The 19,912-nt window shown below is 46.2% G+C and overlaps 1 protein-coding gene across 1 annotated transcript in view; it reads right to left on the bottom strand.

Annotated features, from left to right (window-relative positions):
- Positions 1-4,187: 4,187 nt before the first annotated feature.
- The window catches only part of PTGR1 (prostaglandin reductase 1), a 36,215-nt gene continuing 20,490 nt past the window's right edge, over positions 4,188-19,912 (bottom strand). Inside the window, 10 exon segments of the mRNA XM_052775987.1 lie at positions 4,188-4,838; positions 5,800-5,918; position 6,349; positions 6,903-7,007; positions 8,572-8,625; positions 8,628-8,720; positions 8,722-8,733; positions 9,029-9,146; positions 17,229-17,396; positions 18,628-18,687. Of these exon segments, the coding sequence (XP_052631947.1) occupies positions 4,728-4,838; positions 5,800-5,918; position 6,349; positions 6,903-7,007; positions 8,572-8,625; positions 8,628-8,720; positions 8,722-8,733; positions 9,029-9,146; positions 17,229-17,396; positions 18,628-18,687 (841 nt within the window). The 3' untranslated portion in view covers positions 4,188-4,727.

Raw genomic sequence — 19,912 nt, 5'->3', positions numbered from 1 at the left:
CCTCTGAGAGAGGAACCTGGGGGAAGAGGAAGGGCACCATGAACAGTGCTCAGAACTGTGAAGCCTGCTGATAAGGGAAATACAGTGATCAGTTTTAGCACCCCTTAGCAGGATGGCACCAAAGGCTTTCAGCTTACTAGGAAGCAGAGCCCATGTTCAGCTAGTGATGAGGGGCTGAGGATAGGGACAGGAGGCATCTCCCCACACTGTAGGTAATGGCCAGCAGCAAGCTAAGCTGTGAGGGATCTGTTGGAGCTGATGCTGGGTGAGGGTGTGTGAGATGAACAGCTACAGTCAGGTGTTGTGGGAGCAAGGTGAGAGCAAAGCATCTGAGGTATGTCTTGCTCACTTCAATACAGGCTGCATCAGAGATGCTGGGGGTTTAAGGTTGGACTTGATTTGGCTGGGGAACAGGGCTCACATGAGAATGGACGCTGTGGCTTGGCCGTGTTGTCCTGACCCCTCCTGTGGGCACTGACCCTGGAAGACCATGAGAGAAGCTCAGCATGCAGCAATGCGCTCCAGGAGTAGCTCCTTGGATTCAGCAACCCACAGCTCTTTGCAGCAATTCCCAGGGTTTCCTGAGGCCACCCTTGGTGTGGCAGGCCACGGTGAACTCCTCAAGGCTAGTCCCCACTGTGTCCTAAGCTCAGGCAGGTTATTGCCACCAGCCCCAGCCTGAATTTCCTTGGGAACAGGACACAGAAGTTGGAATGCTTAGTAGCCTGGAACACCTCTGATCTAGAAACTTTCATTTTGCACAGGCAAGCATAAGGCATTAAGTGGTTAAACCACTCCTCTAGAGATAATGATACGTATAAATGAAGAGCTGTTTAGCCAACAGATGATGAAGCCTGCAGCTGTTTACATTTAAGATTATTAAATAAACTCTTCCTCTTGCTCTCATATATTACATCCTCAATGAACTGGGATCCTAAATGGCCTCAGAAATCCCACTGCCAAGCCTGCTTGCTAAGTGTCACTTAGGCAGCAGCACAGACATAGCCATGTGGACTGGAGAAAAGCAGCACAAAAAGACCAGAGATGACTACCAGCACAGCCCCTGCTGCAGGGACATTGAGGAATGGGCACTGCACCCTGGGCAGAGCTGACACCCCTTCCACCTTAGCACAGATGCATGCAATGGAGGACTGCTGCAGTGCCAAGGAGGACCTAGACCCAGGCAATCCCTTGCATGCCTTCTGACAGCCAGTGGGACCACCGAGAGCTTGCCCTTTCCCAGAAAGCCTTTAAGCTCAGCTGCAGAGTGATAATGTTAGAGGAAGGGTGATGGCAGCCAGTGTTGGCTGCTCACAGGCCTTGTGCAAGTGGCCAGAGGACAGGCTGGACCATGTTGTGGAGTGGTTTAGACTGCTTAAATAATCACCTTCAAGGGTATTAGCAAAAATTATTTAATAGGAATTTATAAAAGTATGACTTCACAAAATTTGATGGCAAGGTTCACCCTATTACTTAATACATGGATTAAGTACAAAGGAAACATACAAAGCAAAATGAAGTTAGAATCAAACTAAAATTATGTATACAGAGACTGAAGATGCAATAGGGTAAAAGAGAAACATACAAAGGAAAATCAAATTAGAATTGATTTGTACAGAGACCGGGAATGTAAAAAGGTAGGGGAGACCCTCCTGTTGAGTTACAAGGTTCAGAGAAGACCCCCTTGCTATCCAAACTCCTGTTGGAGCTTAGGTGCAGCTGGATCAACTCCTAGTCCCAGACTTGGGCAATGGTTTATGTCTAAAGGGATTATAATAGCAGCCTGAGATTGATTCACAGTTGAATAAAATTCATGACAGTGACTTATGTATAGATTAATATACTTGCTATAGAATATTCAGATTAGTACATGCACGAACACACTAAGAGATATACATATAAGCAAGTAAAAGAGGTATACCTGTTGAAAATTCCCCTTGAGTTCAGTGAAACTATTCACGTCAAACGCCTCGGCATTTTTCTTAACGGGCGAAGGGTTGAGCCTCAAGGAGCGGAGAGTTTCAGCCCAGGTCCCATGGGCTTTGGCGACATACTTCCGATCTTCACAAACTCAAGAGTTTGTGAGCTCTGAGAGGCATCCCACTCAGAGGAAGATGGTGGTCTCAAAGGGTCTCACTTAGTACTGCTGCTTATAGGTTCATGAGATGATTGGCTTTAGTCATCAGCAAACGACTGGGATTCCAGTAGCACTGGTACCGTTTCACGAGTTATGATTCAGATAAGGGATGCTCCAAGGCTGTCAGAAGAGGACTGAGACATCCCAAGGTTGTCAGGAAATGACTAATTATCCCTACTCCCATCCCCAGTCTCCGCCAGGCAACAGGAGTCCTTGGTACGGTTGGTGCAGCTCCCTGTCTTAGCCGAGCAAGAGTTCCTGGTATGGTTAAGGCACGCTTAACCACCCAACTCATTACACTTAGGCTAAGGCCTAGCGAGTCCCCAAATTAGTAGATCAGCCCAGAGAGAGGGGGAAATGCACCACCACAGACTGCCATGATACTACCAATGCTCTGCCTAAAAGGACACATAGTCATGTATTGGCAGAAAGGGCCTATCCCAGCAACACATCACTGTGCCTTTGCTCTCCCCTGGGCACTGGCACCTTGTTCCACTTTGTTACACTGACTGTACTCATAGGGTTAGTTTGCTTCATTAGAGGGGAGAAATACAGAGGTTTTGTGACCCTCACCCTACCTGGTACCACTGACAGTCTCATTCCCATGACTGTCAAGGAAAAAAAAATTCTATGTTTTTAATACTCCCTTTTTATTTTCATCAAGACATTATGGAAAAATTCAGGTATCTCTCCATAAGCTTTAGAACTTCGAGGACAACCAAGCTCATGGTGAGAAACCACCACAAGACCTCCGGACAGTGCTGGACAATGAGGGATATTATTGCCAATTATTCACATGCTGGCGGTATTCTGGTGTGTAAGAGAAAGCTATTTCCTCCTGAAAAGCCAAGTTATGTTCCCCAGTAAAGTTCAGACGTTTGGGAGGAGGGAGGCGCAAGGGGTTGGTTTTACAAAAATAATTATGTTTTGGGGGTAAAACAGCCTTGCAAAATCAGCTGCAATTCATGAAGCATGAAATCTGTACACAGATAGCAAGGGGAACGTACAGGTCAGTATTTTATGAGAAAGCAGGCTGAGCCAGGATTATTCTGACTGACAAATCTTTCTGCAACTCTGACCAAGGGACAGGAACTCCATGAGGCTATATTTAGTTTCTGCCCAAATCACAACTTAACTTGAAACAAGAGATCATGAATTCACTGGACTTAAAACAATTCAGTATTTTAAGACTTGCAAGCCCTCTGAAAACTTCTCAATAAAAATGTGCCAAACAATAGCAGACCTCTATACAGTGGATCTGAAGCCTACTGACAACAAACTCCCTTTTCTGGTTTATCATTTTCCATACTGTGCAGTGGTATTAATCCACAGATCTTTCTGAGAGGCCAGCTGAAAACCACAGCACTGGAGCTAACCCAAACTGGCAGTTTGTTCTCCTCAGAAAACCCTATAAAGCAACCAGAACCTCTTCCCTACTTGTACCAAGATGCAGTATTTCCCCAGTGGCCAGTCAACCTGTATTTCAGGACATGTGTTTTGTTCAGCCCACTCAGCAAGTATCGGTTGGTCTACATCTTAAGTAAGTAAGTGATCTCTTCTTGTTGACAGACAGAGCATCTAATCCTAGCACTGCAACGGCATTGTAGCCACTTAGGATTCCTCTTCACAGATCAATGAGACATAAAAATTAACCGACTTGTCCTCCACAGTGGTTGAAGATGGATCACCATCACCTTCAATACCTGTCTGTATCCCGTAGTAACAGGTTCTTGTTCCAGCTTTTTCAATACATTTATTGTTGCTAACCTCTGTGTCTCCTTCACTCAGCACCAATTTAACATAGCTAGGGCCAGCATATTGACCTCATCTTCCAGGAGAGCCAGGGTGAACACTATGGCAAGGTCAACTCTAAGCTTGGACACCAATGGCCTAACTACTCAAGGAAATAAGTAAGTGACCTATCTGTATCACCTGTACTGTAAGATCTGCTGGGATAAATAAGTGCTTGTAGTATTTTAGCCACTCTGTGTTAACTGCAAGGAAGTAAAGAGGAGGGCATTCCACAAACAGACTTACAAGACAAGCAAAGTATCCATTAACAGATTTATTTTTTCTTTCCATAATCTCAGAATAACTGAGATATCTACATTTCCTGATGAAAGTAAAAAAACCCCAAAAGCCAGCCATGAGGAAGCTAGGAACCCCCAGGTGTTAGCCTGTGTTTTGCTCCTTGATACTGGTTAAAAACATCCCTTTTGCCGAGTTCTGGGCCAAACCAATGGGTAAACATTAGTCATCAGACATGTGATCAGGTGGCAAAGCTTTTGGAATTGCTTTTCCTTTCTACAAGTTGAGTCGCAGAAAGGTTCAAGCTGCTATTAAATCTGTTAGAGTTCTGATGAAGTTCAGCAGTTTTAAGGCACATTTTTTTGTGTAGCTTTGGGAAGCAACTCTCAAGTTCTTCAAGAGCAAAGCAACTGGCATATACTTACACTTATTAGCCCAATTATTAACAGGAAGGTATCATCACCAAATGTCCAGCAAAATGACCGAAGCACACCTTTCAATCAGTGAGTTAAAAGCACTTAATCACATTCTCCTACGCCAGTCCTCCAGGAATATGTGACCTTCAGACTTTCACAATGGCTTTTCCAAGATTTTCTCCCTTTAACATTCCAATGAATGCCATTGGCATGTTCCCAAATCCTTCAGTGACTTGTTCATGGCATTTCACTTTTCCCTATCAAAAGTAAGAAAGGAAATTGCTGAGTTTTCATTCACCAGGCTGCCTAGTTTTTACCATCTTCAGGAGACTAAATTGCAACCAGATTTTCTCCAGCTTGTATGTTTCACCTGAAACATGTAAGCTGGCACACACCAGGGTAACTTTGCAAAACTAGGTAGGCTGTTGTAAGGATCTGCTTTTCTTGCAAGACCTTCTACCTGGAGTCCTAACAGGGAGCAAAAGTCACTGCTATAAAAACACACTAGGACAGATTTAGTGCTACTTGGTCCCCAGACAATGGACAGGTAGGGGATTATTTCCCCATAGCCAGGCCTGTCTCTACCCATAGGGAAGTATGGAATTGCAAATCCAAATGATCAAAAGTTGAGCCACCCCAAATCCTCATGTTTGTAAAAGCTAGAGCCTCTTAGCCTTTAGTGTTCACACTCGCAAGCTTTTCACAGCCATGAACCAAGTGTTGAATTCAGGCTCCATTTAGAAAAATAAAATTTAAGAAATCCCTATTAAGTCCCTTTAAGGCCCAGCTTCCAATTCCATAAAAATATCGATTCTTGCCAGTAACTTCAGCATGACACTACAATGGAAATCCTTGCTCATACTACAGATGAAAGGAGACTTCTGAATGGGAAATAGAGGAATTACTCAAATATGAAACTCTTCATTGCCAGAGAAGTGTTTTGAATTACTCTGGAAGCATCCTCTTTCAAAGCCTACATGTATTCTGGAATATATCTAAGTCCACAAGCTAGTATCGCAGGTCTCAACAAAGCAGAAGGGATCAGGCATGTTCACTATGGTTTGAGTGTCTCCAAAAGGCTCAGAGACCAAGTCAGGTGGAAGGAAAGTATCATGCTGGGACCTCACCTCACCAGCTATGACAAGAGACCCCTTGCAAAGAGGGAAGCTGTGGTGTGAGTACACCTTACAGAAAACTACCCCTTCCTTCCTTCCTTACCTCCACGACCCATTTTAGCAGGGCCTTCAGACCTTCCTCCCAGCGGTTATTCCAATGGGTCACAATAAATTCTTCCATTTGAAGCTCTTTGAAGATCATTGGAACCTGCACATAAGGCCCTGCAAGAGAAAGGAACCAGCAAACCACCTGCAATCTCAGTTTCATTTAAAGTAAGACCCAATGCATAAAGAGAGCTTTTAGCCAGTAAAGACCACTGAACCACTTTGTTCCAGCCAAAAGCAACTGCTATTTTTTCCAAACAGAATTTCCAGGACAAAAGACCAAGGATTCATGGACAGACAGCCACCCAGGGAAACAAAGGCCTGATCCATAAAGCTGTGGGGCTAAACACCCACCACTTCTGAAAACACTTTCATTCAGAAGTAAAGTGGCCTCAGCTTCACCTGAGGGGCTTCAGCTGAGTCCTGGAAATACTGTTTTGACAGCCTGCCAAGCTGTCATGCTCTTTCTAAATCTCAAAAAATTTACTCACATTAAAAACCAGTGCCCTCAATCATAAAAATGTGATAGTCTCCCCACTCTCAAAACCCTGTCCCATTTTTAAAGTGATCTGGGAGTCCAAAGCCAAACAGTTGCCAAAGAGAATTCAGACCACAATTAATGTCATTGAAAGTGAATATTCATCTCAGCTACATTTCCCAGCAGTTTCACCAGTAGCTGAAATTTTATGGGAAAAAAAACCCCAAACTGTAAGCTGCCTCATCTAAAAACCCGAGGGAAATCCATTCTCTCAACTAAAAGTACATACTGTGTAAATGGCATCATGCCTTCTACTGATCTGTATCTGCTTAAAGCCCTGGTGAATCCTGTATTAAGTAGCTTAGTCTCTCCTTCATTTCTAATCAGCTGAAGTTCTCCATCCAAAAGGAGTGTGCACAAAGCAGGATGAGTGCATGTACACACAAGGAGCGTCATCACATTCCTGCTGTCCCAAAGCAGCGGTTAGATACCCAAATGTACACACGTACACTCAAATGGCATATGGAGACAACAAATAAAATCTCAAGAGACTCCCATTACATTTTCTCCCTGCCATCACCAAACAGGAAATAAATTTAGACACAAGAAAGCAGGCCCGCAACTTTCTGAGGCACAGAGTCATTGTACTGAGAGATGGCTCCACAGACTGCAATCCTTCCATATTTCTTCATGTGGTTGATAGCAATACTGGCAAATTCTCCACCCGCCTACAAGAATGAGAGCATGTGCGGCATTACAGAGAATCCAGTGTCTGGCATTGACTGCCAAAACCTGCCAGCCTTGCATTGTTGCACCAACAGGTTCAATCAAGGCGCAAAGAGGTGAGTTCCACTACTCCAAAGACTAGGTGGCTGCAGAAACCCTTACACTTAGTCAACATCTATGAGGACTTGATCTCACTCTTCTGAAAAGTAGTTATGAACACAGGGAATCAGTTTTAACTCCCAAACTGCTTCACAGATCTTGGTTTGGAAGTGTTTTGCAGGACTTGCCCTTAGATCCCTCCTCCTAAGGAGCATGTCTAGGGTCACTAAGAAGCACCACCTCTGCATTTCCCCCACACCAGTCTGCACTTTTACCTCTTCACATCATGGTGATGTCAAGTTTTTACTTAATGATTCTCTTCCCCCAAACAGGGATGTGCTGTGCTCAGAAGCTTTTAGTGCAGAAAAGCTGTGAGAAAGTTTACTGCTGGGGAGAGCTCTGCACAAAACTTGGAAGTGAGAGGGAAGGGAACAGACTAGACCATGAAACCTATTTAAGACCTTAGCAGCATGGGACACTAAATTTGGAAGGGTAAGGCAAAGCAACCAGGAGCTCCTGCCACAGGGGCAAGTGCTTTGCCCTGGCACCATGCATTCACATCGATTGCCAGGGCAAGGCAGGTGCATTGCAATCCACACAGAACGACGGTGCCGTCATCCCTGGATCAGCGGACAGGCCGCTGAGAGAAAGACATGCTAAAACAGTGATGATGGCTGCCCTTTAAACCAGGTAGCTAGCCTGGCAGTTTTAGGCCAGTATCTCAGCTAACACCCCTGTGCCAGGTATTATATTACCAGGTATAATGCATATGTTAGCTATCCTAGTAAATGAAAAAAGTCGGGGCTTGTCCTCTGGCTTGAAGGCAAACTGACATGATTTGACTGCATCCACCCTGTTGAACTCTTTTAGCTTCCAAAACAAGACAATCACGTTCAAACAGCCTATCAAGAACAGTTCAGCTTTACTTGCGAGAGGTCAGAAACACTCTACGGGCCACTCCAGCAATTTTACAAGTGGGTCTTGCAACTGTTTTGTTTACAGGCACTGGTGTAGCCACCTGGACCATGTAACGTAGGGCCGTCCACGCTTGCTCCCCTTCCAGCAACAGCAGAGAACTGCCTGTGGTCCAAGGTGGGGCCAGGAATGGACTAGAGCTCTCTGTTCAGCATCAGTTAAATGTTCACCATGACCCTCACCTCCCCAAAATGTGCCATACTTTCCAGAGAGTGAAGATAAGCTTCTCTCTGTCCATTCACAAACATCATCAACAATCCATCTTTGCCTTCTGGTCTTTGTTCTTTCTGTTACTACCCAAGTCAGCTGCAGAAATAAATGTGGGAAAGGAAAAGGGAAGCAGTAAGCTCTTACGGAGACCATTTCTCAAGGGAAATCGGTATCAAGTTCCTGGTGTAGTCTTCAATTAGATGTATACAATATTGAGTTCCTGCTAGAGTTTAAGGAAAATGACAGTCTGCTCAAGGCAAGGTCCTCTCTCTCTGAACTCACGTTGTCAAAGAAACAGTCATAGCCATCAGGAGAGGCTTTCCGCAGTGCTTCATCCGGAGATATACAACAGTCTTGTAATTAAAGGCTCCATCAAAGCCTATTTTTTTCAGATAGGCAACCTTGTAATCTGAGCCAGCACAGCCAACCAACCACCTTGCAACCCTGCAAGGAAAGGAGAAAAACGTCTAAACATCCCCTTACAACACAGGCTGACACTCAAAAGAGTGCTGGGTGGAGGGCTCACCCTTAAAGTCAGGCTGTTGTCACCATACGAGTTCCTGAGCTCTAGGAAACATTCAACCAGCTTTGCTACATCTTCAGGAGCTTGCCCCATCTTAAGACCTTACTGTAGGCATGCCTTCAGGGATGCTTGCCCTCCTGATCATTCATGGCCTTGTTGCCCTGTCTCCCAGGTGAGTCTCCTGAGGAGCAAGTATGAGCAGTTCAAGTCACTCACCCCAATTTTAGCAAGCTGCCCCACCACAGAGCCCACAGCACCAACTGCAGCATTAACCAGCACTGTCTCTCCTAGCTTCATCTTGCAGACCTCCAGCAGACCAAAATACACAGTGAGGCTGTGAAGAAAAAGAAAGAATGCTCAGTGAGGAATAAAAGACACCAGACAGAGAGATGTGACTTGACCACATCAAACCAAAATATTGTCACAACCAGAACAAGGTTCAGTTTTCCTTATTCTTTACGAAACAAAAAAATTAATCCAAACTTCTTAATCTGGCTTTTTACAGCCATCCCAGAAAAAAAAAGACACTACTGGGAAACAGGATGCCGTGGCATAAGTCTACCTTAGGTGAAAACAGCTTTCCTTGTGCTCACTAACTGAAAGGAGAAACAGAGATAACTGTAAGGTGACAACTCAGTTACACACTGGAAGAGAGAGTAAATCCAAGCTAGACAGAGGTCAGTAGCCAGCTGGTATCCACCAGATTGAGGCAAAGATTAAATGATACTCATCACAAATCAAAGCTGGCAGAAAAAGAAAAAATGGTGTCAAAACCTTGCTGAACTGACAGGCACACTGCTCCTGAGGACTACTGTGCACAGCTATGGTTGCTGGGTGAAGAGTAATCTGTAGGAACCACTAAAGTTTAGCTTAAGCATGTTCCACTGATCATATAAATACTGAATGACATCAGGCTCTGCAAGCTTCCTGAAGCAATGTGATCAACTGGCCAAGAATCCCAACAAACTTTTCTTCTAACTTCTAAATTCAAGCTTGGAGCTTCCCGCTTGGTCCAAACTGAAAGGATGAACTGAATCCATCTAGCAGCTGCCTGGAAAAACATGCATCTTGCCTGATGTCAAAATGAAATCTGAGGAGTTCTACATCACATACAATGTTACAATCATTTTAAAGCCTTCAGCGTCAACTGAACTGACCAAGTCTTGGTGTCCCATACAAACTACAGATAAAGAGAACGTGAGAAGATGACTGAGAGACTGCAGTAATGAATATGGATTCTGAAGCACAGCAGCTCTGTCTGCTGCAGTGCAATTTAAAGGACGTCTATTTTGCTGCACATGACAACAGTTGCCTTTTGCCATTTCGGGGGTGTCGTGGTTTCAGCCCAGCCGGTAACAAAGGACCACGCAGCCGCTCGCTCACTCCTCCCGCCCCCCTCCGGTGGGATAGGGAGGAGACGGAGGAGAGAAAAGAAAAAAACCTGGAACCTCGAGGGTTGAGATAAGGGCATTTTACTGGGACAACACAAAAAAAAAGGTTACAACAACAACAATGGTACTAATGAAAGAATATACAAAAAGAGTGATGCACAGTGCAACTGCTCACCACCCAGAACCCAACGCTCCGCCACTTCCCCCACCGAAAGTCGAGAGTCCTCCCCCCAGCCTGCTCCGCATTTATATACTGAGCATGATGTCACATGGTATGGAATAGCTCCTTGGCTAGTTCAGGTCGGCTGCCCCGGCTATGCCCCCCCACCTCCTAGGTTCCTGTAAAACTTAACTCTATCCCAGCTGAACCCAGGACATTATCCAGCCCTTATTCTATACCATCTACATCATGCCCAGATCTTTTACATTTTCCAATCAACTACTACCACTTTCCTTGTCTTATATATAAATATATATGTATATGGACACCCCCCACACACACACACACACAAATAGTATTCCCTTAGTCAATGGGCTATCCCTCTAATGTGTCCATCAATTTTATTTAGTCCATGACTTTGGGGCTCCATCTGTTGTAACAGTTCTTCAGGATAAGAGAGATGGTGTGAGGTGTTAGGTTGTTGTATGCTGCCTCTGGAACTTGTGGCTGGTACATTTGGTGCAACCCACACCCTTGGCCTGCAGGTCGAAGAGGCTGATCTTGAGGAAATTGCTGGGTGCCAGTTCAAGTTCTATCACTGTTGTACTTGGCTCAGTTTCAAAGTCCATCCTTCAGTCATTTGGGTAATTCTTACAGTAATACCCTTGATATGGCATATAGACACTATAGATACAATCACATACATTGGCAGGTTATTTAGCAGTTAAATATCATACAGCTTAATTCACTGGCTATTCTCTCCCAAAATCAAATCTCCCTGAGGTACACATCGAACTTCCCCATCCTTCTGCATCACCCACCAGGTGTACCCAGGTCCCTGAGCAAAAACAACCCCTTGGATAGGTTTGTCTCTGCTTGAGGGGGGACTAACCCAGACTGCCTTTCCTAACATACTCCTCATGCGCACTACAGGGACTTTATCCCCTTCTACCGTATGTGGAAGTCTTGGTTGGGCGGGGCCAGCCCGATTGGCGGATCCTCTAGTATTAACTAACCAGGTGGTTTTTGTTAAATGTGTATCCCAATGTTTGAAAGTTCCACCCCCCATTGCTCTCAATGTAGTTTTCAGCAGTCCATTGTATCGTTCGATTTTTCCAGAGGCTGGTGCGTGATAAGGGATGTGATATACCCACTCAATGCCATGCTCTTTGGCCCAGGCGTCTATGAGGTTGTTTCAGAAGTGAGTCCCGTTGTCCGACTCGATTCTTTCTGGGGTGCCGTGTCGCCATAAAACTTTCTCTTCAAGGCCCAGGATAGTGTTCTGGGCAGTGGCGTGGGACACAGGATATGTTTCCAGCCATCCGGTGGTTGCTTCCACCATTGTAAGCACATGGCACTTGCCTTGGCGGGTTCGTGGGAGTGTGATACAGTCAATCTGCCAGGCCTCCCACTGTTTATATTTCAGCCATCGCCCTCCACGCGACAGGGGTTTTAACCGCTTGGCTTGCTTAATTGCAGCACATGTTTCACATTCATGGATAACCTGTGCGATAGTGTCCATGGTCAAGTCCACCCCTCGATCACGAGCCCATCTATATGTTGCATCTCTTCCCTGATGGCCCGAGGTATCATGGGCCCACTGAGCCATAAATAGCTCACCCCTACATTGCCAGTCCAGGTCCACCTGAGACACTTCAATCTTGGCGGCCTGATCTGCCTGCTGGTTGTTTTGATGTTCTTCAGTGGCCCGACTCTTGGGTACATGAGCATCTACGTGACATACTTTTACCACTAGCTTCTCTATCTGAACAGCAATATCTTGCCACAGTGCGGCCGCCCAGATGGGTTTACCTCTGCGCTGCCAGTTGCTCTTCTTCCATTGCTGTAGCCACCCCTATAGGGCATTTGCCACCATCCATGAGTCAGTATGGAGATAGAGCACTGGCCACTTCTCTCTTTCAGCAATGTCTAACGCTAGCTGGATGGCTTTCACTTCTGCAAACTGACTCAATTCACCTTCTCCTTCAGCAGTTTCTGCGACTAGTCGTGTAGGACTCCATACAGCAGCCTTCCACCTCCGATGTTTTCCCATAATGCGACAGGACCCATCAGTGAACAGGGCATATTGCCTCTCATTTTCTGGCAGTTTATTATACAGCGGGGCCTCTTCAGCCCGTGTCACCTCCTCCTCTGGCGACATTCCAAAATCTTTGCCTTCTGGCCAGTCCGTGATCACTTCCACAATTCCTGGGCGACTGGGGTTTCCTATGCAAGCTCGTTGTGTGATCAGTGCGGCCCACTTACTCCACGTGGCATCAGTTGCATGATGTGTAGCGGAGACTTTCCCTTTGAACATCCAGCCCAGCACTGGCAGTCGGGGTGCTAAGAGGAGCTGTGTTTCAGTACCAACCACTTCTGAGGCAGTTCGAACTCCTTCATATGCTGCCAATATCTCTTTTTCAGTTGGAGTATAGCGAGCCTCGGATCCTCTGTATCCCCGACTCCAAAACCCCAGGGGTCAGTCTCAGGTCTCCCCAGGTGCTTTCTGCCAGAGGCTCCAGGTAGGGCCATTCTCCCCAGCTGCAGTGTAGAGCACATTTTTAACATCTTGTCCTGCCCGGACTGGCCCAAGAGCTACTGCATGAACAATCTCCCGCTTAATTTGTTCAAAGGCTTGTCGTTGCTCAGGCCCCCATTTAAAATCGTTCTTCTTCCGGGTAACTTGGTAGAGAGGACTTACAATTTGACTGTAATTTGGAATATGCATTCTCCAAAAGCCCACAACACCTAAGAAAGCCTGTGTTTCCTTTTTATTAGTCAGTGGGGACATAGCTGCTATTTTGTTGATCACATCCATAGGGATGTGACGACGCCCATCTTGCCATTTTACTCCTAAGAACTGGATCTCCTGTGCAGGTACCTTGACCTTACTTTCTTTTATGGCAAAACCAGCCTTCAAAAGGATTTGGATTATTTTCTTCCCTTTCTCAAAAACTTCTTCTGCCGTGTTGCCCCATACGATGATGTCATCAATGTATTGCAGGTGTTCTGGAGCTTCACCTTTTTCCGGTGCAGCCTGGATCAGTCCATGGCAAATAGTGGGGCTGTGTTTCCACCCCTGGGGCAGTCGATTCCAGGTGTACTGGACGCCCCTCCAAGTGAAAGCAAACTGTGGCCTGCACTCCGCTGCCAAAGGAATGGAGAAAAATGCACTAGCAATGCCAATTGTGGCATACCACTTAGCTGCCTTTGATTCCAGTTCATATTGAAGCTCTAACATATCTGGCACAGCAGCGCTCAGCGGTGGCGTGACTTCATTCAGCCCACGATAATCTACTGTTAGTCTCCATTCCCCATTAGATTTCCGCACGAGCCGTATGGGACTATTAAAGGGTGAGTGAGTCTTGCTGATCACTCCTTGGCTCTCCAATTGGCAAATCAGCTTATGGATGGGGATCAGGGAGTCTCGGCTGGTGCAATATTGCTGCCGGTGCACCGTTGTGGTAGCAATTGGCACCTGTTGTTCTTCAACCCTCAGCAACCCCACAACCGAAGGGTCCTCAGAGAGGCTGGGCAAGGTGGACAGCTGTTCAAATTTCCTCCATCTCCAGTGCAGCTATACCAAAGGCCCAATGGTACCCCTCTGGCTCCTTGAAATACCCCCTCCTGAGGTAGTCTATGCCAAGGATGCACAGGGCCTCTGGGCCAGTTGCAATGGGGTGTTTATGCCACTCATTCCCGGTTAGACTCATTTCAGCTTCCAATACGGTTAGCTCTTGGGATCCCCCTGTCACACCAGAGATACAGATGGGTTCTGCCCCTTTATAACTTGATGGCATTAGGGTGCCTTGTGCACCAGTGTCTACTAGAGCCTTATATTCCTGTGGGTCGGACGTGCCAGGCCATCGAATCCACACTGTCCAGTAGACTCGGTTGTCCCTCTCCTCCACCTGGCTGGAGGCAGGGCCCCTCTAATCCTGGTTAGAATATCCGTTACTCACTTTTCGCACACGTGAATCAGAAGTCCCTTCAAGAGGATCAGAAATGGGATCAGCCCATCTACTGCATCTGGGGGACTGCTCACGGGAAACTGGAGCAGCAGCTTTCCAAGAAGAATCCTCTTTTCTGGTTGCTTTTTCTCGCAACTCCCGTACCCGTGCATCCAGGACTGAGGTAGGTTTTCCATCCCACTTCCTCATGTCCTCTCCATGGTCACGCAGGCAAAACCACAGGTTAGCCCGTCGTGTGTACTTTCTCTCTCCTCTCTCTTGGGCAGAGGAGTGCTTACTCCCAGTAGCTGCGATGCGGGCCTGTACAGGTGGGGAGGAGGACATATCCACTTTGAATTGCTGGAACTCTCGGGACAATTCCTCTACAGCCGAGACACAGGCCCGTAGGGAGGAAGAGAGACTTCCTTCGTATTGCCGGAGTTGGACAGCCAATTCATCCACCGTTTGTCCATAGCCTTCTTTCCAGGACATTACTGCCAGTGAGTTGGCATAGGCTGGTGGTGCACTTCATAGAAGCTTCCGCCACATCGGTTGTGTGCATTGGACTTCATCTGGATCTGTGGGTGACTGCGCATTTTCTGGATCATTATAAATCACCTCCAGCACGGCTAATTCCCTCAGGTACTGGATACCTCTCTCCATGGTGGTCCACTTGCCTTGGTGACATGTAACTTCATCCTTGAAGGGGTGTCTTTCCTTTACACGTAACAGAAGTCGCCTCCAGAGGCTGACGACTTGTGTTTTTCTCCCAATCGCCTTGTCGATGCCCCCTTCCCTAGACAGAGATCCCAACTGCTTGGCTTCCTTACCCTCTAATTCCACACTACTAGCCCCATTATCCCAGCATCGGAGCAGCCAGGTAACAATGTGCTCACCTGGGTGGCGGCTAAAATCTTTTCGCATGTCACGCAACTCACTCAGGGATAGAGATCGGGTAATTATTTCAGGTTCTGCCTCTTCCTCCTGTTCTGGCGATGACCCTGGTTCATCTTCATCTCTTGCTAAGCGAACTGATTTCTCTGTGTGTTTCTTTTTCTGTACTGGGGCGACTGATACTGGCACAGGTTGGTTCTCTGGTTTAGCTGCAGTATCTGTCACCGGGGTTGGGGTAGCCACACTGCCTGTTGCCAGGGTAGGGGTAGCCATGGTGTCTGTTGTCGGGGTTGGGGTAGCCACGGTGCCTGTTGTCAGGGTTGGGGTAGCCATGGTGCCTGTTGCCCTGTTTTCCATCTTTTCCCTCTGAGGGTGCTGCCTAATATCAAGCAGTGTTTGGTAGATACTGGCCAGGGCCCAGCACAGTGCAGCGAGTTGTACGTCTTTGGAATAGCCACAGCATTTTTCTTTCAAATATTCTACCACTTCATGAGGGTTCTGTAGTTGTTCGGGAGTGAACTGCCAAGACACTGGAGGTGAGAAGTTCTCTAGATACCTGCCCATATCCTCCCACATGCCATGCCACCCATGAATATCCAGCTTTGGGGCAGATCTCTGGGTGGTACTCTTAAAGAGCCTTTTTGTAGCCCTAAACAAGACCTGAAACATATTCAGGAGGCATAGCACTAACAGCACACTGGCTCGCGCATCCCAAGGATATTCAAAATTCTCAAAAGCTGTTGTAATTAGTCGGAAGGAGAGAAGGGAGGCGAACGGACGGGGGGAAGTATCCCCCCCTAACTTCCCCATGGATTGAGTATAATTACCAATAAAATCCGATAGAAGGTGCCCGAAGTATGGAAATGATATCACTACCTCATACAGATACCAGCTTAACCTCATGACCAGTGATGTAATCATTTCACAAGTCGACATTGCCCAGTACAGCAAAATGATAATCCCAATCACTCTCCCGGAGGTGAGAAACGTAACTACAGGCAATACATAGAGCACATAAGAACTTACAAGACGCCACCATGTAAACAAATGAACCAACATTGTGACTAACATCTATTTATCTAATATAAGAAATGCGTATGACAAATTTGTTTCAACATGCTCTGGCCAGATCTGTCGTTATCTCAACCCTTCGGGCCCCATGCTGGGCGCCAAAAAGGACTGTCGTGGTTTCAGCCCAGCCGGTAACAAAGGACCACGCAGCCGCTCGCTCACTCCCACCCCCCCCACCGCCCCCTCCGGTGGGATAGGGAGGAGACAGAGGAGAGAAAACAAAAAAAACTGGAACCTCGAGGGTTGAGATAAGGGCAGTTTACTGGGACAACACACAAAAAAAAAGGTTACAACAACAACAACGGTACTAATGAAAGAATATACAAAAAGAGTGATGCACAGTGCAACTGCTCACCACCCGGAACCCAACGCTCCGCCACTTCCCCCACCGAAAGTTGAGAGAGCTCCCCCCGGCCCGCTCCCCATTTATATACTGAGCATGATGTCACATGGTATGGAATAGCTCCTTGGCTAGTTCAGGTCGGCTGCCCCGGCTATGCCCCCCCACCTCCCAGGTTCCTGTAAAAATTAACTCTATCCCAGCTGAACCCAGGACAGGGGGCAATTCTGGAAATATGGTGATAGCAGAAGAGCCCAATCAGCAGAAGCAGACTAGTCCAGACGCCAGTCACTTTTGAGTCTTTCCACTGAGGTTTGTTCAGATTGAACTTGATTCTTTCCAGCCCCTTCTGGATCCTTTTCCTACCTTATTACAACTCCTCAAGGAGAGGCACCATAATCTCCAAGGCAAATATCCTCTGATCTAAAGGACGAGCCAAACTTCAGGCCCTCTACAGGGTAGGGGCATCCAGAAGCACACAAGTTTTTTACCAGAGTGAGCAGACAACATGCTCGTAGAACAAAACAAGGGAAAAAGGTCATACAGATAGGCAGAAACATCATGCACAGCAAAATCCAGGGCATAGTTGCCTTTGCATCTCGAAACTCACCCTGGCATGCCAACCGTCCCAAGAGCCAGAGATTTGGGGAGTGATTCTGGCCAAGTGGAAGGAAGGAGTTGTAGGTCTTTCCCATCAGAGATGAAATGAGTTCTCCAGCCACTTCTAGCCACAACAAAGGCCCCCACTGTGAAAGCAGGATTATTGCTTTCTACAATCCTGTTTAGAAGAAGATAAAAAAAAATAAAAGAATACCCTGTCAGAGACAAAAAATTACTGGCTCTTCCCTCCTTTATTCCTGTTGCTGTGTGATGCAGGAGAAAAGAAACATTTCATGTCAGAACATTTAGCCCACACCTGCTGATGCTGTAGGCTTCTGATGCCTTTCCTGAAATGTCTACAATCTCTCCTCACCAGGGCGATACTGGGCAAGATGATTCTAGACTCGCCCCTGCCCACAACAAATCCAATGTTCCCACATGGGTAACGACTTTTTTTTGACTAGCACCAGTCTGGTATGAATTCAGACTAGGCTTCTTTGACTTAGAAGGCAGAAAGAGGATGCTGGGATTATAGGGTGGAAAAGCAAGAAGTCACAGATAGGCTATAACAAGCAGTTCCATTCTCAGACAAACTGCACCTCATTTAAAGGTTGAAGATCCTGAAGATAGAACCTCTTGGGGTAACAAAACCAGATAGAAAGCAGTATCTAATAACAGGGAGAAGTTTATACTTGTGGTGTCTCTACGCCAAATGAAAATTCAACTTTCTTAGCCCAATGGGAAAATTACGTTGGGAAGGGGTAGGTAAGCAGCTCTTGGAATATTGAAAACAGCTGGCCTTCTGTTCAGCAGACTTGGTTGTTAATTTATCCCAGCCCTCAGTGTTCCTGAAGAGAAACATGAGAGTCAAAGGCCACAGGTGTTCCTGTGCAGCAACTTAAGAAGCAGCACAGCAGGAACAAGCTGACAAAGGAAAACATCTATGTAGCTAAATTACCACAAGCTTGGGAAAGGATGGATTTAAGGTTAGATAACCCTTTGGCTAGAGCTGTATCTTAGGTGACGCTGAGGTATTCTCAGTTGGAGTAGATAACATGCATGGTTTCGGGCATGCAATTACTAGCACATCAGATTTTAAAATGTGAAGTTGACACTTATGGCAAGTGCAATGGTCGGTCCTTCATACCTCTGCTTATAAAAATTTCCGCTGAAAACATTATTGCCAGAAATAACATATAGCTTGTATCAGAGGCCTAAATGGTCTCCAAGAAGGCAAAAGAGGTTCTTGGAGGAAAAATACATTCCAACCAATTACAGGTAGGAATACAGTTGCAGAAGTATGTAGACTCAAGTCAAGAATAGGTAATACAGGCTGCAGATGTCTTGAATATCAGTACATTCCTTTGAGATATGCAATGCATACGGATAACAAGAACTGGAGATCTTACCTGGCAACCTGTGTCCCTATCATTATGTCTCCTTCCTTCATGTCCCTTTGACTGTAAGGTCTGTAACACAGGCAAAGATGGCTTACTGTAAGCAACTTTAATGATGTTCCAGATGATACACTGTGAAGTGGTAGCTACTGTCTGATCCAGAAAGAGAGCATAAGCAGTGATGCTGAACAGATCGTAAAGAGCTTGTCATTGTAATGACAAATCTGGATGTTTTCCATAGCCAGCTACTTGAGCACCCCATCTTGAACGAATACTGGGCTAGAGTGTTGGGGACACAGTAGCATTAATCTTCCCAGCATGGTCCACCACTATAAGAAGCCTGAGACTCCAAAGAACTATGATGCTATGGTCCACCAGGCTTCTTCAAATCACCCAGTCTCCCTGTCCTTGAACCACCATGTATTAACATGGGCATATCAGCAACTTCCTACTTAGAATATGTATCCTGTCCTGGTTTCAGCTGGGATAGAGTTAATTGTCTTCCTAGTAGCTGGTACAGTGCTATGTTTTGAGTTCAGTATGCGAAGAACGTTGATAATACTGATGTTTTCAGTTGTTGCTCAGTAATGTTTAGTCTAAAGTCAAGGATTATTTCAGCTCCTCATACCCAGCCAGCGAGAAGGCTGGAGGGACACAAGAAGTTGGGAGGGGACACAGCCAGGGCAGCTGACACAAAGTGGCCAATGGGGTATTCCATACTGTGTGATGTCACGTCTAGTATATAAACTGGGGGGAGTGGGGGTGGGGGGATCGCCGCTCAGGGACTAACTGAGCATCAGTCAGCAGGTGGTGAGCAATTCCATTGTGCATCACTTGTATGTTCCAACCCTTTTATTATTACTATTGTCATTTTATTAGTGTTATCATTCTTAGTTTCTTCTTTGCTGTTCTATTAAACTGTTCTTATCTCAACCCATGAGTTTTACTTTTTTTTTTTTTTCCTATTCTCTACCCCATCCCACTGGGTGGCAGGAGAAGTGAGTGAGCGGCTGCGTGGTGCTTAGTTGCTGGCTGGGGTTAAACCACAACAATCCTTAAGTACAAGGTTGCTAAGATAAATGAAGCAGCTATTGCAACAGGGCTGCAGTCTCATCTGAGCCCATTGCATCCCAGTGGAAGAGACATGACAAGAAACAACAGCAGAGTCCAAGAAAAGTCTAGCGCTGCAGCATCGTTATCCTAATGTCTGGCTAAATCTGGCACAGCTCTATATTGGGAGTCTCGTAATTTACACACATTTTATAAAAAGCAGACAAAGGCATCTCGGACTCTGGCA

The sequence above is a fragment of the Harpia harpyja genome, chromosome Z (assembly GCF_026419915.1).
Source record: "Harpia harpyja isolate bHarHar1 chromosome Z, bHarHar1 primary haplotype, whole genome shotgun sequence".
Lineage (NCBI taxonomy): Eukaryota > Metazoa > Chordata > Aves > Accipitriformes > Accipitridae > Harpia > Harpia harpyja.
Note: the sequence above shows the minus strand (reverse complement) of the source record. Positions and strands in the feature narration are given on the sequence as shown.